Consider the following 25,297-nt stretch of genomic DNA (forward strand, 5'->3'; position numbering starts at 1 on the left):
TCAGTAGTGCTAGAGGGAAATGCTATTATACTTGAATTGATGCAAAAATGTCTGATGGGGGAAAGCTTGTCAGTAATTCAGCTAAATGGGGTAAGATTTCAAGGTACATTAAATTTCTGAGGCAACGTGTGGATTTCCTGTGTGATCATGTTGGTTTAGTGAATTTGCCCAATTGTCTGCTAAAAACATTTAAATATACAGCAAGTTCACTGATTCTTGGGATAAGGGACAAAACAAAAGTCATCTTTAAGTTAAAAATCAAGAAATTCATAATAATTATAATACTGGAAAGGTTAAATCTAAAGGAAATGCGTATATTCGAAATGCTAATTTTTTAAAATGCATGCTCTAAACTTGAAAAGCAAATTTAACTTAACCTGTCCTCAGCAAGAGGTCACAATGAAACCCCCCCCCCCCAAAAAAAAAAAAGTGTTTAAAAATGCAAAAAAAATCATAAGTATAAATATGAAATGACAGGTAGGGATATGTAAGATATCAAACAATACATAAAGTAAACTTTATATATATATATATATATATATATATATATATATATATATATATATATATATATATATATAAAAACTAACAAATTTGTGTCCTCACATTGTGTCAACTCTGTCAGATTTTTTATAATCCTGAATAAATCAGACAATGTCATGGTCAGCTAGAACTCTGAGTGCAGAGAAATCTGGATGCAACAGTAGGACACGTGGTCTGGTAAGATTTATATATTTTTTATTATTTTAATACTTAATAATTATCAAACTATGTTTAAATCTCTGCGGTCACAGCTTCAACATGTCAACTCCATAATTTCCATTATGATCATTTCTGGAATTTGAGATTAGGTTATAGAGGAAGCTTCAACTGAGGGAAAAAAAAAAACAAAATGGCTCCAGTGTACAACATATGTTTAAGATGGAAAAATATTACATTTTGTCAACTTAATTGTCAGAATGATTTAAAATAGCATGCTTTTTAGTGTGTCTGACAGTAACATTTAAGTTATGAAGTAAATAAATGTAAATAAAAGTTTTTATAAAAACCTGTTCCCTTACATGATTCGTTAACTGAGACCTTTGCCTATAAATATATGCAATTCAAATTCATTTAGTATAAATAAAACAAAAACTAAGATTTAAAATCTGTTTTGTCCCTGATCTCAAGAATTAGCGAGTTAATAGCTTTTAATTCATGCTATAACAGCCTGTTGTTTCTGCGAGGCTTCAAACATCTGCCTGTCTCTCAGGGGCTGTTATACGGCTGCTAATCACCCCTGTTCATTCCTATAAATAACACAGAGAGAGAGAGACCTGTCAGCAACTGGCCATCCATTCACCCATAAGCAACTGTGGTGCTCAACAGACAACATACATTCATTAGACAAGAGACAGGCAGAGGCTGTGAGGCAGCATGGTTGCTTTTGTAAAGCTCTATTTGAACAAAGGACAATATAGATAGGAACAAACTAAAGAACGTCATGGTTACTGGTGTAACCTCCGTTCCCTGATGGAGGGAACGAGACGTTGGTGTCGATGTAGTGACACTCTTGGGAGCCCGAAACACCTCTGGTCTTTGATAAAAGGCCAATGAAAATTGGCGAGTGGTATTTGCATGCTACTCCCCCGGACATACGGGTATAAAAGGAGCTGGTATGCAACCACTCATTCAGGTTTTACGCTGAGGAGCCGATATAAGGTCCGGCCATTTCAGCGGGTAGTTCAACGTTGTGGCAGGAGGGACCAACGTCTCGTTCCCTCCATCAGGGAATGGAGGTTACACCAGTAACCATGACGTTCCCTATCTGTCACTCACTCGACGTTGGTGTCGATGTAGTGACACTAGGGGTCCCTATACAAAACGCCACAAGGCTGAACTGTGTTACGTGAACTGGCGGTGTGTGGTGGGCAGACTACTGTGTGCCTCATAGCCACACCAGGTCGACACGTAACCTCCCCCAACACAGTTATGAGTGTCGAACGGCCCTTTTTGGGGACAAGTCGACTACCCAAAGATAGAGACAGGCTTAACCCAGTCGCGGCCTCTTTTCCCCTTCTCTTTTTCCACTCCCTGAAAAAGAAGGAGGATTATCCGACTGGGCCGCCAGATCTAGTCGGGGGGTGTCCCTCCCAAGGGGAAGACACCGCGGACACCACACCTCGCCCCAAGGGGGGGGGGGGGGGGTATTTAAGTGGAAGAATACGTCACATGGTCTTTCCAACCATGTGGGGAGCCTTCAAGGTAGATCCTGCCCAATGGGGGAGGAGTTACTACAAACATGGAGACTGGGGCAGAGGGGCTCTGCCCAAGGAAGATGCAGTTTGCCAACAGGGAAACGAACTAGCGGAGGATATAGATCTCATGGGGTTTAGCCTTACAGGGAACCACCACATGCAGAGCACCTACCCCAGAACAGGGCTCTTAGTTAGCGTGTGTACTGGGCCGGCAGTGAGTCTCTCCGAAAACTCGACTGCCACAGGGCTCGGAGGAAGTCAACCAGGGAGCAAATTTTGTGAACACTACTGCGAATTAACGGCGCACGTCTTCAGCTCAAAAGGAGGTGGAAGGTGCTATGTGCAAGCGATACACCCGGCCGGCTTTCCCGGGCTTATCCGCTTGTGTTGCGTGCTACCTGGGACAAAACCGGTTCCACCCGGAGGTTGTAGAATCTTGCAAAGGTGTTGGGTGTTGCCCAGCCCGCTGCTCAGGAAATGTCTGTTAGAGAGGCACCTCTGGCCAGGGCCCAAGAAGCCGCTACACCACGGGTAGAATGGGCTCATAGCCGTACTGGGGACGGCATGTTTTGGGCGAGATATGCCATAGTTATGGCATCAATGAGCCAGTGGGCGATCCTCTGCTTGGAGACAGCGCTTCCTTTCCGCTGTACACCAAAGCAGACAAAGAGCTGCTCAGAGACTCTAAAGCTCTGCGTGCGATCCAAATAGATGCGTAAAGCGCGCACCGGACACAGCAACGACAGGGCTGGGTTTGCCTCCTCCTGAGGCAGCGCTTGCAGGTTCACCACCTGGTCCCTAAAAGGGGTGGTGGGAACCTTGGGCACATAGCCCGGTTGGGGTCTCAGGATCATGTGAGAATAACCCGGACCGAACTCCAGGTACGTTTCGCTGACAGAGAACGCTTGCAGGTCACCTACCCTCTTGATGGAAGTGAGTGCAGTCAGGAGGGCAGTCTTCAAGGAGAGTGCCTTAAGCTCGGCTGACTGCAAAGGCTCAAAGGGGGCTCTCTGTAGACCCTGAAGAACTACGGAGAGATCCCATGAGGGAACGAGGAGCGGTCTGGAGGGATTCAGCCTCCTGGCGCCTCTTAGGAACCTGATGATCAGGTCGTGCTTCCCTAAGGACTTACCGTCAACTGCATCGTGGTGTGTTGCTATGGCAGCAGCGTACACCTTCAAGGTGGAAGGGGACAGCCTCCCTTCCAGCCTCTCCTGCAGGAAGGAAAGCACTGATCCGACTGCGCATCTCTGGGGGTCTTCGTGTCAGGAAGAACACCACTTAGCGAATAGACGCCACTTAAAGGCATACAGGCGCCTCGTAGAGGGGGCCCTAGACTGAGTGATCGTGTCTACCACCGTGGGTGGTAGACCACTTAGGTCTTCCACGTCCCATCCAGGGACCAGACATGGAGATTCCAGAGGTCTGGGAGCGGGTGCCAGAGGGTCCCCCGTCCCTGAGAAAGAAGGTCCTTCCTCAGGGGAATTCGCCAGGGGGGAGCTGTCGCGAGGAGCGTGGGGTCTGAGAACCACGTCTGGGTGGGCCAGTAGGGTGCTACCAGGACGACCTGCTCCTCATCCTCCCTGACCTTGCACAGAGTCTGTACAAGCAGGCTCACCAGGGGAAATGCATATTTGCGTAGTCCGGGGGGCCAGCTGTGTGCCAGCGCATCTATGGGGAGCCTAGGTGAGGGCGTACCAGAGCGGGCAATGGGAGGATTCTTGGGAGGCGAACAGGTCCACCTGTGCCCGTCCGAATCGACTCCAAATCAGCTGGACCACCTGAGGGTGGAGTCTCCACTCTCCCCTGAGGGAAACCTGCCATGACAGCGCGTCCGCTGTAGTGTTGAGGTTGCCCGGGATGTGAGTGGCTCGCAGCAACTTGAGGTGCTGCCGACTCCGGAGGAGGAGACGGCGGGCGAGTTGTGACATACAGCGAGAGCGCAGACCGCCTTGGCGGTGGACATATTCTACCGCTGCCGTGCTGTCCGTCCGAACTAACACGTGCTTACCCTGGATCAATGGCCAGAACCTCCGCAGGACGAGCAGAATTGCCAGTAACTCGAGGCAGTTGATGTGCCAATGCAGTCGCGGACCCGTCCAGAGGCTGGTGGCTGCGTGCCCATTGCAAACAGTGCCAAAGTCCGTTTTGGAGGCATCTGTCGTGACCACGACGTGCCTGGAGACCAGTTCTAGGGGAACACCTGCTCGTAGAAACGAGAGGTCGGTCCAAGGGCTGAAAAGACGATGACAGATTGACATAATGGCCACACGGTGTGTCCCGTGGCACCATGCCCATCTCGGGACTCGAGTCTGGAGCCAGTGTTGAAGCGGCCTCATATGCATCAACCCGAGCGGGGTGGCCACCGCCGAGGATGTCATATGCCCCAGGAGCCTCTGAAAAAGTTTCAGTGGAACCGCTGTTCCCTACTTGAACGCCTTCAAACAGGCCAGCACCGACTGGGCGCGCTCGTTCGTAAGGCGCGCCGTCAAGGAGACTGGGTTCAACTCCAAACCAAGAAAAGAGATGCTCTGAACTGGGAGGAGCTTGCTCTTTTCCCAGTTGACCCGAAGTCCTAGTTGGCTGAGGTGTGAGAGCACCAGGTCCCTGTGTGCGCATAACACGTCTCGAGAGTGAGCTAGGATTAGCCAGTCGTCGAGATAGTTGAGAATGCGAATGCCTACCTCCCTTAATGGGGCAAGGGCAGCCTCTGTGATCTTCGTAAAGACATGAGGAGACAGGGACAGGCCGAAATCGGGGGCGGCTGTGTGCCACAGCTGGGCACTCAGGGGCGGAAAGGGCACCGCTGGAGCGCCAATCCTGCAAGAAAAAGCCTGTGGACGGTAGTCGTGGTGACGACCGTACACACCAGGTATGTGACCCAGAGAGGAAGGAATCCGCTCTTTTGCTGAACTGTTGGGTACTGCAGCCATTTGGGTGTGCGGCGAAATCAAACAAAAAGGCAACAAAAGATTTTCCACCCGGCCCTCCACCAGGGGATGGAGTGGTCTTCCTACCAGCTCCACGTGAGTGGGTTCCCTCGTCCCTGGGTTGCCTGTCTCAGGGGCGCTTCAAGGACCTCCGTGGGTTCTTCTGCACCGGCTGTGAGACGGGTGGCGTCGGCTTCCTGCGGTGGGCTCCACGCTGGGGCCAGGCCGAAGGGGCGGGCTACGGCGGAGCCAGTGCAGTCACCACAGGGGGACGCCCTTGGCGACGAGCAGATGGGGCGCAGGATCTTTAGCCGCGCCGGGGCAGGATGTGCTTGATTGCTTCCGTCTGCTGCTTCACCGTCAAGAACTGCTGGGCAAAGTCCTCAACCGTGTCGCCGAATAGGCCCGCCTGGGAAATGGGGGCAGCAAGGAACCGTGTCTTGTCGGCATCACCCATCTCGACCAGGTTGAGCCACAGGTGGTGTTCCTGGACCACTAGTGTGGTCGTCGCCCAGAGGGCGAGGTTGGTCACCGAGCGCAGTTCCTGCATCAAATCTGGGGCGGAACTACCCTCGTGCAGTTCTTTCAGCGCCTTGGCTTGGTGGACCTGCAGGAGAGCCATGGCGTGCAGGGCAGAGGCGGCTTGTCCAGCAGCACAGTAGGCTTTAGCCGTCAGGGATGACATGAGCCTACAGGGCTTGGACGGGAGCTTAGAGCGTCCGCGCCAGGTGGCGGCGCTCTGCGGGCATAAGTGCACCGTGAGCGCCTTATCCACCAGGGGAATCGCCGTATAGCCCCTGGCCGCCCCACCATTGAGGGTAGTGAGAGTGGGGGAACTGCGGAGTCGGGGCCGGGCAGTGAAAGGTGCCTCCCATGACTTCATCAGCTCCTCATGCACTTCCGGGAAGAATGGCACTGGAGCGGGGCGCGGCTGTTTTGAGGGGCGCCGCGAGCCCAGAAACCAATCATCAAGCCGCGAGGGTTCAGGGGAGAGCGGAGGGTTCCACTCTAGCCCGATGCTTGCGGCCGCCCGGGAAAGCATGTCCGTCATTTCGGCATCGGCCTGTGACTGGCCAATCGTCCACGAAGGGGGAAGCCCAGCTGAGGCTTCTGCGTCCGACTGGACAAGCCCGCTCTCCGATGCTGCGCTCGAGAGCTCATCATCTTTGCGGGCTCCGAGCAAGAAGCCAGACTCACCGTGCGACGAGCCGGCGAACTCATCCGGAAGCCCGATTGGGGCAGACGAGCATGCTGGGGAATGGGAGGTCCGCGGGGGGATAACCGGCGGAGACGATCCCATTGAGGTCCCCAAATTGCCCCCAGTGCTAGCCGTGCTGACCTCATACCAGTAGGTAGAAGGACCGAGGCGGGGAGCTGCTGGGGTGGCTTGCTTTATTGGTTCAAGTTTTAGTAGTCTTGTTATCTTGTTATTAGTTTAGTCTTGTCATTGGTTGTCTTTGTCATGTGCTTCCCTTGTCAGTGTATTTAAGCCCTCTTGTTTTGCTATAGCCCCTTGTCGAGTATTGTTGGTTGTAACTCTGTTTCCATGTCTAGTCTAGTCTAGTCAGGTCAGGTCAGGCCAAGTCAAGTCGTTTATATTTGTTTTGTTTTGGTTTCATGTTCCATTACTAACACTGTAAATAAACTGCACTTGGGTTCACACTTAAGCTACTTCGTCTCCGTCTGTTCGTGTCTTCAGCCTGCCAGAATGTTACTGAATACTCGACCAAAGATGAACCCAGTAGGGGCAGTTAGGGGCCTGAGTTCCCGTCACTGCCAGTGCCCACGGCTACGGAGGCCGTTTCCCAGTCACTGCCAGCACTCCTGAACACGGTGGCTGCCGACGAGGCTGTCCAGTCCCCCGAGGCTGTCGACGAGTCTTCCATGGCTCCGCTCCTTGAATCCTCAGTTTTCCTGGCCTCTGAGTTCTCTGAGTCCCCTAGTGCCTTGCTCTCTGAGTCCCCTAGTGGCTTAGAGATTCCACAGCCGTTCTGAACCCTGAAAACTTTGAGTCCCATGATGCCATAACCTCTGAGTCCTTGCCTCCAGTTGCTCCGCCCCCTGAGCCTCCACCTCCTGCGTCTCCGCCCCTGAGCATCTGGCTCTGCTCCCTGATCCTCCACCTACTACTTCTCCATTCCCTGTGGCTCCACTTCCTGAGACTCCATTGGACTCTGCCCCCTTTCTGGAGTTGCCACTCAAACTGCTGGATCCTGCTCCCTTCCTGGAGTAACCTCCCTGGCCTCCGGACCCCACCCCTTTTCTGGAGCCATCACCCAAATCTGCTGGATCTTGCTCCCTTCCTGGAGCCACATCCCAGGCCTCCAGACCCCGCTCCTTTCCTAGTGCCACCTCCCTGGCCTCCGAACCGCGCTCCCTTATTGAAGCCACTCCCCTGGTCACCAGCTCCACCCTGGTCTACGCCTGTTTCTGGGTCCTCCACCGGCTCCACCACAAACTATTTTTGTTTATTTATGTGTTTAGGTGCTTCAGGAGCCGCTCCTTAGATGGGAGGCTCTGTTAAACTTGGGCCACTAGAGGTCGCTAGCTGGATTTAAGACTTTTTGTTTGAAGTTCTGTGTTTTCCTTGTCTAGTCATGTGATCCTGTTTCCCTCATATTCATGTGTCTTGTTCTCATTGGTTTGTCTTGTTAACTCTTTATCAGTCTTGTCTTTTTTCTTTTTTTTGGTTTGTGTTTTAGTAGTCTTGTTATCTTGTTATTAGTTTTGTCATTGGTTGTCTTTGTCATGCATTTCCCTTGTCAGTTTAAGCCCTCTTGTTTGCTATAGTCCCTTGTCGAGGATTGTTGGTTGTTACTGTTTCCATGTCTAGTCAGGTCAATTCATTTATTTGTTTTGGTTTCATGTTCCGTTACCAGCACTGTAGATAAAATGCACTTGGGTTCACACTTCCGCTACTTCGTCTCTGTCTGTTCGTGTCTTCAGCCTGCCAGAATGTTACACATATTCAGGGTTGCATTAAACCATGATTTTGATCCTGGTTTTAATTTTATAGTAAACCTAAATTAACTCTGATCATACTGCTCAATTTCACTATTCATATAAATACCTAAACATCCTTTAAAACAAAATAAACTTACCTGGGAAGCAAAAATGTTTTCAAAGAATATATCTTCATTTTAATATTAACTTGATATATATTGTTGATTTTACTCACCCCAATGACAGTCTTTTTTTAAATGTTTTAAAGCATAAGTCTAACAAAGCTCAGTAAAGTTCAAGCTTTAGAGAAAAAAACTTTTCAATGAAAAATTACTTGCATTGGTTGTTGGTCTAAAAAGTGGAGGTGCGTGGATACAAAAATGGAGTCTCCTGTGTGTTGTGGTTGTACAGAGACAGTTCCACCTCTAAAAAAGTCAAAAAATGACCAAAATGGCAAATGCAAGTGGGGTTGCCAATGGGGTGGCCAGGCTTTGATCCATGGTGGCCACGGCCAACCCCTTGCCACCAAATTTAACTTTTTTTGGTTAATTATTCCTTTAATACACTGCATGGCCAAAAAAATTGCATAGAGTTGCATACTCTAATATTTAGTTGGACCACCTTTAGCTTTGATTACCGGCTTTTGATTTGATACCATTTGTCGTGGTATTGTTTCAACAGCCTTATGCAATGTCACAACATTTATTTCCATCCAGAGGTGCATTAATTTTTGGCCGAGATCTTGTATGGATGATGGGAGAGTCGAACCACTCCTTAAAGTCTTCTTTTGCTGAGCCTAGACCTGACCAATTGAAGCAACCCCAGATCATAACACTGCCTCAAGAGTCTTGTACAGTGGGCACTATGCATGATGGGTGCATCGCTTCATGTGCTTCCCTTCTTAACCTGATGTGCCTATCGCTTTGGAATAGGGTAAATCTGGACTCATCAGACCACATGACCTTTTTCCATTGCTCCACAGTCCAATCTTTATGCTCCCTAGCAAACTGAAGACATTCTTTCCAATTAGCCTCACTAACAACAGCTGTTTAGTCCCAATCCTGTAAGTTCTCATTGTATTGTGTGTGTGGAAATGCTCTTCATTTCAATATTAAATGTAGCCGTGAGTTCTACTGTTGATTTTTTATGATGTGACTTCACCAAAATTTTTAGTGATCTCCGATCAAGATCATTCAAGATTCTTTTCAGACCACATTTCTGCAGCAAAGCTGACGGTTCCCCACTATCCTTCCAGGTTTTAATAATGCGCTGGACAGTTCTTTTTCAGAAATCTCCTTAGTTGTTTTCTTTGCTTGATGCAGGCCAATAATTTGCCCCTTCTGAAACACTAATTCTGAAACACAATAATTTGCCCCTTCTGAAACTTTTTGCTGACAAAAAGCATATTTCTATAACTCACTAATAATACAACAACCATGCTCAGAATTTGAATTTTAATGAGCACTGTAACTTAGTCCTGAAATTGTGTGCTAAATCCAGGCATATTTTATAACTCTGTTTTCTGCTCAGCAACGACAGTAATACACTCTGCAGTCTGTTCGTTGCACATAATTGAATGTTACAGAAAATGTTCCATGTAAACATGCACTGAAGAGCTATAGGTTTGATAAAGGGGCTTGAGAACTTCTCATTAAGAACCTTTACAGCTAAAGACTAACGCTAAATAATGAGAATGAGTCATTGTCAAACACAGAATTACAGAAATAAAATGATATGTGTTATGCCTATACTGTACCTCTGGTTTCCATGGCAGCTTTTTGTACTTCTGTGAGAGGAACTTGCGGATTTGAGCTTGATCTCTATCACGAACGGTGCCAGCACTGGGCTCATCTTCCTGCTAAAGGATGAACAGACAGACAGAGGGAGAGAGACTTGTTATGCATTTCCATAACATGTCTTAGTACTTTTACTGTATTCATCACAACTACATGTAGCCAGGCTAAATTATAGTCTAGCCAATCAAAAACACACAGAAAACTCAAGTATAGCATGCAATTGAGGAGGAAGCATTTTATTTTTGTTGCTTTCAAGGATGAGAAAATGTGACAGCTAGGTCTTCTGTTATCAACTAAAACACTCTAAAAATATTTTAATATAAAAATATTTTTAGCACATAATATCCCATCTGTCTGAAATATTTTGAAATACTTTGTTTAGGTGAATCATAAAAATCCTGTCCAAATCATGTCCGAGTCACAATTAACCCCCCCAGAAAATAAAATAAATATAAAAATAAAATCATATTCTCATTACTGTAATGTGAGGAAAACATTGATGTTTTATTTGAATGGTAAAGTATCCACACACCAAGTACAGTATTTGTTGTAATGTACTGCATTTAATTTGATGCTTATTTAAATCACTGTGTCTTTGTAAAATCACTGTAATACAGTATTTTTTCCATAATACAGCAAAAATGATGAGCATGGCCATGAAGTTTTGGTATTTTCATGCAGGCATGCGCTGAGTCTAGGCGCAAGTGGGTTTGGCAAATTTGTGCGTGCAAAGCTGAGTCAAGTGCTATTTCATATTGGGAGGATCTTCTCCGGTTATTGTACCATCTACATCCTATTATATAGTCCATTCCCTAAAGCACCAGCAATATAAACAGAAACGGCATATTCATAAGAAGTTGGTAGTGTAAATGGACTGTATGCAATGAATTAGAAGACTAGAAATATGGATTATACGTTTATCTGTGCATCAACTAGGTCCTTGTTGAATGTCAGACATATTTCTATGACAGTTGCTTTCAAATTAAATTCATTTATTTAAACAGGAAAAAATTCAACCAAAAATATTTCGAAATTCAAATTACAATTCAAACAAAACAAAAAAACAAAGTGGTCCAAAAAATCATATATAACCAAAATCCAAACATTTTGACTTAAAAATCGCTCTAAGACAACAGGTGAAAAAAATACCAAAATAAAATAGATCATAAATATAAAAATAATAATAAATGAAAAAGAAACCATGACCTCTAGAAAGTTTAACACAAATCTCATAAATTTCTGTTTCATAAGACAGCTACAACTGTGATTGTCAGGGACATTATTTGATGTTCATGTTTGGACATGATATTTATTACCACCTGCTGGTAGAATCTCCAAACTGCAAATGTGGGAACTTAATTGAGACTTTGTGCTGAAAACAAACATGCTCCTGAAATGTCTTAGCGCAATGACCTACATGTCAGGAAAATAGCAAATTGCATATTGAGCCACTTCACTAACATACCATACACCCACAGATTGCGCAAATACTCCCACCCACGCCCACTTACACTTTGCTCTGGCAAAAAATGGAACTTAGGATTAATGCTCGCATGAAAATTGGACAAGATGTAGCACACGGTCGTTTTGTGTTGCGCTGCACCTAGCGCGGTCCCGAAAATAAAGCCCATTATCTTTACTCTGATTAAATTGTTGGCAATAATACTAATATATAGAGCAGTATGCCTATAGTGGGCAATAGCAGTAAAGAGTGTCAATATCCCGTCATGCGACTGGGCTTAAGACATACACTAGCTTTCCTTAAGTAAGCCTGACAGGATGCCATCAGCAGGGACACAGACTGCCATTCTTCTGCTCTCAGTTCAGTCCTCTTCATATTAATCTCAGTCTACAGTCATGTGACACATGTCAGTGTTCAGAGCTAATTGAAAATTGCACCGAAGCATCACAAACCCTGATTAGGAGTGGCTTAAATTCAATACTGTCACAGAGTATTCACAGTAATAAAGGACTTAATATATTTAGTTATTATCAGTCCCATATGACAGGGGCCATCTAGAAAGACTGGCTCTATTTGCAATAGCAAACTCCCACCCTACTCTTACTTTTTTCTGCAGTATATAAGCCTAGTATGTATATATTGTGCATAGTTGCATAGAATACCTGGATGACCTACAACATTTTTCAAAATGTGCAGTACACATTTAGGGATGCACAAAATACTGGCACCATAGTGGTTATTGGCCAACATTATAGGTTTTTAATGAATTGTAATCGGTTTATATTGATATTCATTAATATTGGATTGTAAATAACAGACTATATGCCATTTTCTTCTTTCATGTCCTGCAGCAGATTTCAGTATATTAAAAAATGTATAATATCAGCCAATTATCAGTTATCAGTCAAAACATGAAAATAATTATCATGAAAATAAAAATAAAATAATAACAGGAACAGGAACAGGAAGTCAACCGTGGTCTCCTTCATTTTGAGCTTTTGTTTGCTACAAGTCAACATGTAATTGCATTGCAACTGATTTTAATTCCGTAATACGGCATAATTATGATTGAAACATTAAGCGTGAAAAAAATAGGGTGGGACTTGATTTTATGCTTTGGGAATCGAATGGATCATGAAAAGTGAGTGTTCTGTTCCAGAATAGAGCCAGACCTAAATGTTAGTTTACCACGTACATAGGGCTGTCACAATGATGAAATTTGGCTGATGATTAATTGTCAAACAAATAATTGCGATTATGACGATAAATTTTCTCTTTTAGGGCTTTCACGATTAATTATCATATAAATTGTCATATTTCTTAAGGTGCATGTGTGCCTCATACACCTTATTTCTAAGACATTTTTACATATTTAATTGCAAAAATATAAATAAAATAATAAAATAGGGAAATATGATTTCATTTTAAGGCTTTAAAACGTATGAATCTCTCAAGAGAGCAGCTCGGAAAATGGAGTGCAAGTGGAAGAATACAAATTAGAGGTATTTCGCGGTGCATGGAAGGATAGTGTCTGTAGCTACAAACAGGCACTAAAAGCTGCCAGGTCAGCATATTTTAGCAAACTCATAGAAAATAACCACAACAATCCTAGGTGTTTATTCAGTACTGTGGCTAAATTGGTTAGGAATAAAGCCTCAACAGAACCAGATATTCCGTCGCAGTACAATAGCAATAACTTCATGAATTTCTTTACTGATAAAATAATCCGAAATAAAATTGGAACTATGCAATCATCTGTCACAGTACCTCAGAAAACAGTCTCATAATTTTGCTCACGAGCAACTTCAATCCTTCACTGTCATAGGTCATGAAGAGCTAACAAAACTTATCAAAAAATCAAAATGTTAGATCCAATACCACCTAAGCTCTTAAAAGAGGTATTCCCAGTAATCTCAGAACCTCTTCTTAATATTATTAACTCCTCGCTATCCTTAGGACATGTCCCAAGAAACTTTAAAATGGCAGTTATCAAACCGCTTATTAAGAAGCCACAGCTTGATCCCGGAGAACTGGCTAATTACAGACTGATTTCAAATCTATAATTTATTTCGAAAATACTAGAAAGGGTAGTGTCCTCCCAACTCTGTTCATTTCTACAGAGAAATGGAATATATGAACAATTTCAGTCAGGATTTAGGCCTCATCACAGTACAGAGACTGCACAAATTACAAATGACTGTCACAAATGACTTGCTCTTATCATCTGATCGCGGCTGCATTTCTCTTCTAGTGCTTTTAGATCTTAGTGCTGCCTTCGACACGATAGATCACGACATTCTCTTGAATAGGCTGGAGAATTATGTTGGCATTAGTGGACTTGCATTAGCATGGTTTAGGGTCCTATTTATCAGACTGCTACCACTTTGTATGTGTAAATGAGGAATTGTCAAATCAAACAAAAGTTAAGTATGGAGTGCCACAGGGATCAGATTTAGAACCTCTGCTTTTCTACTTATACATGCTTCCCCTGGGAGATATTATCAGGAATCATGGAATAAGTTTCCACAGTTATGCTGACGATACTCAACTTTATATTTCTTCTAAACCTAATGAAAATTCTCAGATCTCCAAATTAGCAGAGTGAATCAATGAAATCAGTGATTGGATGGACAGAAATTTCCTTCTACTCAATTCCGACAAAACAGAGTTACTAATGATTGGACCAAAAACCACTAAAAATAAGCCACTAAAATATAATTTGACTCTCGATGGATGTACTGTTATGTCGTCTTCTTCAGCAAAGAACTTAGGTGTTATAAACTCAGCAAAAAAAGAAATGTCCCTTTTTCAGGACACTGTATTTTAAAGATAATTTTGTAAAAATCCAAATAACTTTACAGATCTTTATTGTAAACGGTATAAACAATGTTTTCCATGCTTGTTCAATGAACCATAAACAATTGATGAACATGCACCTGTGGAATGGTTAAGACACTAACAGCTTACAGATGGTAGGCAATTAAGGTCACAGTTATAAAAACTTAGGACACTAAAGAGATCTTTCTACTGACTCTGACAAACACCAAAAGAAAGATGCCCAGGGTCCCTGATCATCTGCGTGAACGTGCCTTAGGCATGCTGCATGGAGGCATGAGGACTGCAGATGTGGCCAGGGCAATAAAATGCAATGTCCGTACTGTGAGATGCCTAAGACAGCACTACAGGGAGACAGGAGGGACAGCTGATCATCCTCGCAGTGACAGACCACGTGTAACAACACCTGCACAGGATCAGTACATCCGAATATCACACCTGCGGGACAGGTACAGGAAGGCAACAACAACTGCCCGAGTTACACCAGGGACACAAAATCCTCCATCAGGCTGTCTGCAATAGGCTGAGAGTTGCTGGACTGAGGGCTTGTAGGCCTGTGGTAAGGCAGGTCCTTACCAGACATCACCGGCAACAACATCGCCTATGGGCACAAACCCACCTTTGCTGGAACAGACAGGACTGGCAAAAAGTGCTCTTCACTGACGAGTCGTGGTTTTGTCTCACCAGGGGTGATGGTCGGACTCACTTATTGTCGAAGGAATGAGCGTTACACCGAGGCCTGTACTCTGAAGCGGGATTGATTTGGAGGTGAAGGGTCCGTCATGGTCTGGGGCAGTGTGTCACAACATCATCGGACTGAGCTTGTTGTCATTGCAGGCAATCTCAATGCTGTGCGTTACAGGGAAGATATCCTCCTTCCTCATGTGGTACCCTTCCTGCAGGCTCATCCTGACATGATCCTCCAGCATGACAATGCCACCAGCCAAACTGCTCATTCTGTGTGTGATTTCCTGCAAGACAGGAATGTCAGTGTTCTGCCATGGCCAGCGAAGAGCCTGGATCTCAATCCCACTGAGCACGTCTGGGACCTGTTGGATCGGAGGGTGAGGGCTTGGGCCATTCCCCCCAGAAATGTCTGGGAACTTGCAAGTGCCTTGGTGGAAGAGTGGGGTAACATCTCACAGCAAGAACTGGCAAATCTGGTGCAATCCATGAGGAGATGCACTGCAGTACTTAATGCAGCTGGTGGCCACACCAGATACTGACTGTTACTTTTGATTTTGACCCCCCCTTTGTTCAGGGACACATTATTCCATTTCTGTAAGTCACATGTCTGTGAAACTTGTTCAGTTTATGTCTTAGTTGTTGAATCTTTTTATGTTCAAACAAATATTTACACATGTTAAGTTTGCTGAAAATAAAAGCAGTTGAAATTGAGAGGACATTTATTTTTTTCTGAGTTTATTTGATACCAATCTGTCCTTTGAAAATCACATTTCCAATGTTTGTAGAACAGCATTCTTCCACCTGATAAATATTGCTAAATTATGACACATGCTCTCTGTTGCTGATGCCGAAAAACGAATTAATGCATTCATGACCTCAAGACTATATTATTGTGATGCATTACTGGGAGGATGTCCAGCAAGTTCAATAAATAAACTTCAATTGGTTCAAAATGCAGCTGCCAGAGTGCTGACTAGAACTAAGAAATATGATCATATTAGCCCAATTTTATCGTTGTTACATTGGCTACCTGTTAAATATCGTATTAATTTTAAAATTCTGTTAACTACATTCAAATCTTTGAATGGTCTAACTCTACAGTACTTACATGACCTTCTGACACGCTATATTCCATCACGTTCATTACAGTCACAAAATTCTGGCCTGTTAATTGTTCCTAGAATATAAAAATCCACAAAAGGAGGTAGATCTTTTTCATACTTGGCTCCTAAACTATGGAATAGTCTCCCTAACACTGTTCAGGATGCAGACACACTCACTCAGTTTAAGTCTGGACTAAAGACTCATCTATTTAGCAAGGCATACACCTAATTTATCCATCAACTCACAATTAGGCTGCTTTAGTTAGGTCTGCTGGAACCAGAAACATCCATCATGATCTAAAACACTGTAAAAAAAAATGTAATGGCATCTACACTAATATTATTCTATTTGTTTCCATGTCTGAACCTGGGATTCATATTCTGAGGTTACCAGAGCCGGCCGGATCCAGCTCCGTTCCTGCTTGGTGTCGGACTCCACTGCTACGTGTCGCTGAGAGATGACAACAAACTACAGCCGGTGCTAGCCAGACATCACTTCAGTTTTTTGACTTCAGAGGATTAACTGATGCCAACTCCAACTGTAAGACATCGGATACTTAATATGCCACTGCCTGAACCTTGGACTTAGGATGGACCCCACCGAACCTCACCGAAATCCCCTGCAGGGTCATCATTTATCTCTGCTTGCATCACCTTTGTCTATTGATGGACTACACTCTTGAAATGGAATACACAGACTATCAAAAGCCTTCATCAGCCAACTATCAAAGGACAATGCATCTATGTGAACTTCTGCAGTTAATCCAGGATGAACTTCAAAGACATTAGTCATTCATCTTAAAGTTCATTAAAGTTTTATTTTTAAAACACTGGAACTTAATGCTTACTTAATTTACAAATGTAAAACCATGACTTGCACTGCACACAAATAACCAATATTGGCATTATATTCATGATGTTAGCCAGAGGTGAACTGGCCCCACAGTGGGCCTGGTTTCTCCCAAGGTTATTTTTCTCCATTAACCAACATCTTATGGAGTTTTGTGTTCCTTACCACAGTCATCTTCAGCTTGCTCACTGGGGTTCTAAATACAATTATTATTTAATTATTTCTATACACATTTTACAATTATATTTAATCAAACTACACAATGATCACTGTAAGACATTATAGATATTACAGTTTCATTTTTGTTAAAGCATGATTTCCTGTAAAGCTGCTTTGAAACGATGTGTGTTGTGAAAAGTTTGGTGGACCTGCAGGAGAGCCATGGCGTGCAGGGCAGAGGCAGCTTGTCCAGCAGCGCTGTAGGCTTTAGCTGTCAGGGACGACGTGAGCCTACAGGGCTTGGACGGGAGCTTAGAGCGTCCGCGCCAGGTGGCGGCGCTCTGCGGGCATAGGTGCACCACGAGTGCCTTATCCACCGGGGGAATCGCCGTATAGCCCCTGGCCGCCCCGCCATCGAGGGTAGTGAGAGCGGGGGAACTGTGGAATCAGGGCTGGGCAGTAAAAGGTGCCTCCCACGACTTCGTCAGCTCCTCATGCACTTCCGGGAAGAATGGCACTGGAGCGGGGCGTGGCTGCTTTGAACCAATCATCAAGCTGCGAGGGTTCAGGGGAGAGCGGAGGGTTCCACTCTTACCCGACGCTCGTGGCCGCCCGGGAAAGCATGTCCGTCATTTCGGCATCGGCCTGTGACTGGGCAATCGTCCCCGAAAGGGGAAGCTCAGCAGAGGTTTCTCTGATGCTGCGCTTGAGAGCTCATCATCTTCGCAGGCTCCGAACAAGAAGCCAGACTCGCCGTGAGATGGGCCGGCGAACTCATCTGGAAGCCTGATTGGGGCAGACGAGCGTGCTGGGGAACGGGAGGTCCGCGGGGGGATGCCCGGCGGAGACGATCCCATTGGGGTCCCCAAATCGCCCCCAGTGCTAGCCGCGCTGGCCTCATACCTGCAGGTAGAAGGACCGAGTCGGGGGAGCCGCTAGGGTGGCTTGCTTTCTTACAAAAGCAAGCCGCGACCGCAACGTTGCCATGGTCATGTTCTCGCAGTGAGAACATGAACCATTCACAAACGCTGCCTCCGTGTGGGTCGCGGCCAGACACGAAAGACAGCGATCATGACCATCCGAAGTTGAGAGATAACGACCGCAACCAGGAAAAACACACAATCGGAAAGGCATCTTTAAAAAGACGCGTCTTTAAAAATACATTCTGTGTGTGCTGCTCTTTTAGAGAAATATATATTCTTTTAGAGGAGGAAAAGCTCTTTCAGAAAATATACTCTCTTATTTTTCTGCCGAAGCGCCCAGGGGCGTTCTCCAGTGCAGAGGAGGGAGAAGCTGCTGAAATGCGCCGTCAGATCCAGCAGAGGTGAATGAACAGTAATATTCAGCTCAATGAGCATGACCGTTCAGCTCCAAAGAGAAAATCTGAATGAGTGGTTGCATACCAGCTCCTTTTATACCCGTATGTCCGGGGGAGTGGCATGCAAATACCACTCGCCAATTTTCATTGGCCTTTTATCAAAGACCAGAGGTGTCTCGGGCTCCCAAGAGTGACCCCTAGTGTCACAACATTGACACAACGTCGAGTGAGTGGCAGATAGGGAACTGCAACAGATAATTTTTACAAGAGAATTCTTCAAACTAAAGCTTGAGGCTAGAACTTGACTTACTGTATCTATGACTGGTCTTTTTATTCTTTTTTTTTTATTATTATTATTTTTGTAGCCTCATATATTATTGGAGTGGTGGTGGCGGCGTAGTGGGCTAAAGCACAGAACTGGTAAGCAGAAGGTTGCCGGTTTGATCCCCACAGCCACCACCATTGTGACCATTGTGCCTGCAAGGCACTTAACTCCAGGTTGCTCCAGGGAGATTGTCCCTGTAATAAGTACACTGTAAGTCGCTTTGGATAAAAGTGTCTGCCAAATACATCAATGTAATGTTAATATAATGTAATGTAAATCTCAAGTATGATCTAATCCAAAGACAAATGGGCAAACATGAAACAAGTCCTGAGATGGGCCCTAGACACCAGGGAGTGTCTGGAGGTACGAGCACAGAATATTAATGAGGTTAATTAATTCTCCTTGTTCAGGGGTAAACAGGCTCGGTCTATGAGAAGGAGACCGGGGCACATTTTTCACATCCAGTTATCCAGCAGAACGACAAAACACAGCCCCCCACAAATCAAATTTTAATTTTCCCTGCCCTGTATCGTGGAGGATAATGACCTGAGTGATGTGTTTCATCAGTCATCTTCATCTCTGCTCTGATGAACTATAAATACAAGCTAGAGAAGAAAACAGAGAGGTGTTGAAATGATACGTGCAAGGTTAATGTATTCATCTGACCAAACGAGCCAAACAGTGACAATACTATGTTTATAAAAATCGGCTTATGCTATGATTTCAAACAAACAAACAAAAAAGGAAATGTATCATGTTCTCTAAAGGGGCTAGCGAACACGTTTCATTCATTTCGATTTATGCACAAATGATCGCAGGGGATCGGTTACGGAAAAAACTAAAAAAATAAATTGCTGTGTACAAAAATTCAAGTTTGGTGAATTCTGATCTGTAAATTCCCACATAGCGAAGAAAAAAAACTCCTGCAACACTTGACACACACTTGCTGGCCAGAAGGCTGGGAAAATCATATGAAGGGCTGGCAAAGCCATAGAAAAAAATTAACGCCTGGCTATGAAACGTAAGTGTGAGGCCATAATAGTTGTTATTTACCACCCTCTCAAAGACCTCCACCCAATACCATGACTTTAGCATCAAGAAATATTCTACAAGTCTTTTTCTGAAGTTATTTTTATGAATACTTGGAAGTTTCCATTATGCTTTTATTTTTCAAAAACAACCTTGGTTCGTGAACATATGGTGAAATTATATTTACATGCACAGATTGTTAGAATACACTTTTCTCATACTATTCTCATCAAGACAGACTTCTGTTAAAGATTATTGAATCAATATGGCTTACAAGTATAAGACACATTGAAGCCCTGAGTGGTAAAAGCCATCAAAGGGAGCAGCAAAAATAAAAGGAAAAAGAAGTTGTGAAACTCATTGGTACTAGCAGTCACATGATCAAAAAGACCCTGAGGATGTCCTATTTTCTCAAATGAATTCCTCCAACTCCTCTTTATTAATGAAAAGTTTATATGAATATGAAAAGTTTCTTGTATTCCACCGCGATTGGTCAAGATCTTATGTTTGGCCCCCGTAAAACCCTAGTGTAGCAATGTAGTTGCATATGCACTTCGCTTTTTTGTAATTCATACCACATTAATGAATACTGCACCTTTACAGAACAAATCTATATATATATATATATATATATATATATATATATATATATATATATATATATATATATATAATGACTGTACTAACAGCAGGTGCAAATCTCACACCAGCTCTTATGCCTCACGCTGATGATCTGGCATCAGTCAGGGATGTGTAACGTTGAGGAGAGTGACAGGCCAGCAGGAGACAGAGGACGACAGATCTGACATACACAGTCATATGAGAAAGCTCTGATCCACACAGGCTGTCACATCACTGCTGTCACTAATAATTAGGAAATGTTCAAAATCAGACAGGCTCAGATTTAAACGTGCTCTTCAAAAAAGCCAGAAAGCCTCCAGTGTGTTGTGATGGATTTGGCTAATGAACAGATGCAAATGTTCTTTTCACAGCTGGTACACACATGGCCAGTTTGTCCGAATCCAAATTTGGTTGCCTTTCGGTCTGCTTAAACACTGGGGTTGGGAACCGAGGACCACTTTTATTCAGAACTGGTTCCATTAAAAAATAAATAAATAAAGACTGAAACCAAATGATTATTTGTTTTTTTTCCGAACAAATGACTCTTATGAACTAGTTCTTTTAAATCTACACCACAATACATGCATCATGACCAGTGTAGTCTGATTTTCAAACAAATGACTCTTACGAGCCGGGTTCTTTTGAATCTACAGTGTGAAACATACAGTGTGACTAGTGTAGACCGATTCCTGAATGAATTACTCTTATGAGCCGGTACTTTTGAATATACAGCACGAAACATACAGCGCGACCAGTATAGCCTAATTCCCCAACAAATGAGTCAGTTCTTTTCAAACTACAGTGTAAAAAATGAATCTTGAGTCAGTTCTTTTGAATCAATAGCGTGACCAGAGAAGACTGATTCCCCAACAAATGAGTCGGTTCTTTTCAAACTACAGCGCAAAACAGACAGCACGACCAGTATAGTCCGATTCCCCGACAAATGAGTCTGTTCTTTTGAATTTACAGTGTGAAACATTCAGCTAGACTAGAGAAGTCCAAATCCCCAACAAATAAGTCTCATGAGTTAGTTCTTTTGAATCTACAACATAAAACACAGGTGTAACGGATCTCTGTTCGTCTGGGAAAGGAGGAAGCGGAAGCTGAATCCACGTTGAATGAACTTTAATTACAACACAACATCAAACTGAAAACACAGCAACATAAAACACTGACGCACACACATTCGACTTCGTGTGCGTCTCTCTCTCTCTCTCTCTCTGGTGTCCCCGACTCTTCCCTTATCTCCCTCCCGCTGATTAAGCAACTCAGCGCAGGGCGTGCATCCTCGACGCCCGATTTAGGCCAGGGCACCATCTGGACTGGCTAACCCCCGGTAGCCCGAGTCTTATGAGTCGTTTCTTTTAAATCTACACCACAAAACAGTGAATAGAGAGTGAATCAGTCAGTCATTCATTACGTAATGTCTGACTCAGAATGAACCAAGATTTGTGACTGTGTTACTGTATGTCCACTCAGTAGTGGTGGTAACTACTAGGCAAACCACGCAATTGCGCGGGACCCCGAACGGAAGGCAAAGTGCTGCAGGTTCACCCATTTGTCCAATTTCAAACATTTGAACTAGAGGTCTGCATTCCCGCAGAACCCGATTAGATTCCTTGCGGCGTGGGAATAAATTTTCGAGTTGAAGGCAGGAGCGGACGGTACTTCCATGAGATGTGGACGGGAGCGGGCGGTCAGAGAATAGCCTGAAAAATTGGATGTCGATATCAGTTTTTATTTTATTAATTAATGAAACCAAAAACATAAATATAAATAAATAACAACGTAAAATAAATGTGCACACAGCACATGCATCAAATTATCCGATATTTAGAGCAGGCATGTAATCAACGGGACTTTAGAAGAATGAAGCATGGCAGAGCAAAGCGTGGGTACACCGTGTCATCAAAGGATGTGTAGCACGGACTAGAAAATGTTCAATTTCGAGTTAAGAAACTAAAGAGTAAAGAACGTCAGGCAAGTCAGATGGGCATCGTGTCATAGCAATAACAGAAAATAACAGATAATAGCAATAACAGAAAAATAAAACAGTCTTTGTGTACACTTGTTGATTATTTGAAAGGCTTTTGCCCTATGTGGAAAACAAATGCCAGGTTGTGGGAATGGGAGTGGTCGAGAAGAAAATCTCTGCGGGTAAAGAGTGGGAGAACATGGAGTAAAATTCAGAGGGGGTGTTTCGGGTATGGGATAGAAACATGTGGGAGCAGGATGGAAAAAACAGACTTCTAATTTTCTTCAGACTTCTAATTAGACTTCCGCTTAAAGCTATTACACAAATCTAAAAACCCAAAACAGTATCACAGAAATGCAGTTGACAGCATTTCACCAGATCTGTAGAGGAACATTGTAAACTGTGAAACACAGACACTGCAGGCCACTATCAATGCTCCAGGTGAAGAGGAAGTAAATACGGCAGAAATATATAACTATTGTATAAAACAAATCCTCAAAATATTAATAATTCAGAGTCATATTATAATAATAAGCTTGACTGTACAATAATAAATAATATTCATATCTGTTCCAAAATATTACTGTGTAAAGTTGTAGTTTTTGTACACCCTATTTCATTTACAAAAAAAATTCTAAAAATATACAGTATGTAGGTAAATATTGTTTTTAATATTACTGTATTGAACATATAAATTATCTTAATTATATTATAAATTAAATACCATTCTTCCTTGTGTTCATTTAGTGTTTTTTTTTTTTCATCATTATCTAGATTTTAATTTCATTAAACATGTTGAATGTATTTGGCTACAATGGCTGTTAAAAATTATTTTTAAATTATGATATAAAATCACTTTTATGTAGTTTCTCCCAGTTGTACATCAAAAGGGGGACCCCGGCTGGAAAGTTGCTTGGAGCCTCAGAAATCATAACCCCGCCCCTGTGTCCACTGAAGACTTGTGAAACTTAAATCAGAGTAATTACTGGATGGCTGATATGACAATTCAGCAACTAAAATGGGACCAGAATTTTGCCGTTTTATTCAAAGAATATTTCAGGTTAAATATATAACGTAAGCTCTATAGAAAGCATTTTTGTGGTCTTCTGTCGATTAACAATGTTGAAAACAAGCAAATGGAAATACACTTTTGGGTTTGAAAAGAATTGAGGCTGTAATATGACTCTTCAGCATTTCACAGGTGGCGATCGGATAAACAAACCATTCTGTGGAAGTGGCCAAAATGAAATCAAGCCTCTGGTCAATGTTTTTCTAATTCGCTCCATCGATATGAATGCAGCCAAAATGAAACTCAATGGCCATAATCTGTTCAATGTTCATAAAGCCAGGCTCAATGCTGGCTCCTGGCACAGCCCTGGCCCTGATTTATTAACTCTCTAATAGGCTTATGGCCGCCACCCCATCGCTGCCTGTGACATTTCTGCTGAGCTGCAAGCTCATGCCTTCGTCTGTGTATGTGTGTGAGAAAGAGAGAGAGAGAGAGAGCACGAAATCCTGGTGTGTCCTGCAAATTATCTTTCCTGTAATTCACCCACCCTCCGGACAGCAGTGTTTTTGGGCCAAATGTCTCTCGTCCTCTATTTCAAAGCATTTTATCGCAATTCCTATTCCACAAATTTGTTTTGCCCGACACTCATATTCATTTCTCCTACCGATTTATCTTCCTTTTTTTCTAGCTAATCTGTGAAGAACATCAAAACATCAAAATCAAAAGAAAGAAATGAAATTATGTTTTAATTAAATAAAATGAGGTCTATTTTTAGGACCATTAAAATGAAATTGCTTCATAAAAATGTTTTTCTTTCCTGTGTTGACGTATTTCCTATTGAAACAAGAAGTTTGGGTGGGACATATTAAGGACTTTTTTGGAAAATACCTAATAGCCTTTAGTAACGTCACAGCCATAAACCATGTTGTGCTGCTTGTTGTTCAGTTGCAGGTGGTTATTGGGGAAGGGAAATTTTCATTCTAAGAAAGCATTTGATTTGAAATAAAAACTGTGTAGTGCAGTATGGAAGTTTTGGTCCGTAAAGAATGTAAATTTCAGAGGCATATAAAGTATATACTAATAGTAAAGTTTAAAAGTACGCTGTCATAAGATGTAGGGATGGGAGGATATATTGAATTTCAATATATCGCGAACCAAAAAAATTACGTACCATATCAAGGCAAAACTCAATATTTCAAAATTTGAAACATTGTTTTCTGTCCATGTGATCATAAATGAAATGACCCGTCAAACATCATAATCTCTCTATCGCTTGATTTTACCCCTGCTTCGCTTTTTTTCTACACTGTTTACAGGGTTCACACAAGGTCCTTGAAGTGCTTAAAGAGCCTGGCTTTAGCTCTTAAAAATGTAAGTACTGGAATACCTGGAAAATCGCCTTGTTTTGTTGAAAAGTGCTTGAGATTAAAATAGACCATTTCATCCGTGTAATGTGTATCCATCAAAGATGAGATCCTGCACTCCACTTTCATTAAATAATGTGTCTTTTAACATCCTTTCCGTTCTTTTCAGTCAGATAAAAAAAGTAGAAAGAAATATACATTTAAATATAAATAATAACAAATAGCACAGATGCGCTAAAAAACTAGACTTTTCTCTCTTTAATGAATGAACTGAAACACCTGTGCGAGTCTGTGAGATACAGTACCATTATAGTGCTTGTTATACAAATGAATGTAAACGTAATGATATTACTTGTAAATTAAACACATTATTTCATACACTGACAGCTCATATCATTATTATATATATATCATTTCAAGAAATAATATTAATTGATAGAAAGTAGAATTTTTATATTTTTAAAAAGTTAAAATGTGATCATAATAATCAAGACAAACAAATTATTATTATTATTTGGGGGGGGGGGGGTTCTCCTCTATTTGGAATGCCCAATTCCCAATGCGCTCTAAGTCCAAATGATAGTGTAGTGACTCGCCTCAATCCAGGTGGCGGAGGACGAGTCTCAGTTGCCTCCGCTTCTGAGACCGTCAATC

General features: G+C 43.1%; 1 protein-coding gene across 1 annotated transcript in view; it reads right to left on the bottom strand.

Annotated features, from left to right (window-relative positions):
* The window catches only part of LOC127437087 (N-acetyl-beta-glucosaminyl-glycoprotein 4-beta-N-acetylgalactosaminyltransferase 1-like), a 234,162-nt gene that overhangs the window by 117,167 nt on the left and 91,698 nt on the right, over positions 1-25,297 (bottom strand). The window contains exon 3 of the mRNA XM_051691739.1: positions 9,867-9,968. Coding sequence (XP_051547699.1) covers positions 9,867-9,968 — 102 coding nt within the window. The remainder of the gene's footprint in view (positions 1-9,866; positions 9,969-25,297) is intronic.

The sequence above is a fragment of the Myxocyprinus asiaticus genome, chromosome 48, assembly GCF_019703515.2.
Source record: "Myxocyprinus asiaticus isolate MX2 ecotype Aquarium Trade chromosome 48, UBuf_Myxa_2, whole genome shotgun sequence".
Classification (NCBI taxonomy): Eukaryota; Metazoa; Chordata; class Actinopteri; order Cypriniformes; family Catostomidae; genus Myxocyprinus; species Myxocyprinus asiaticus.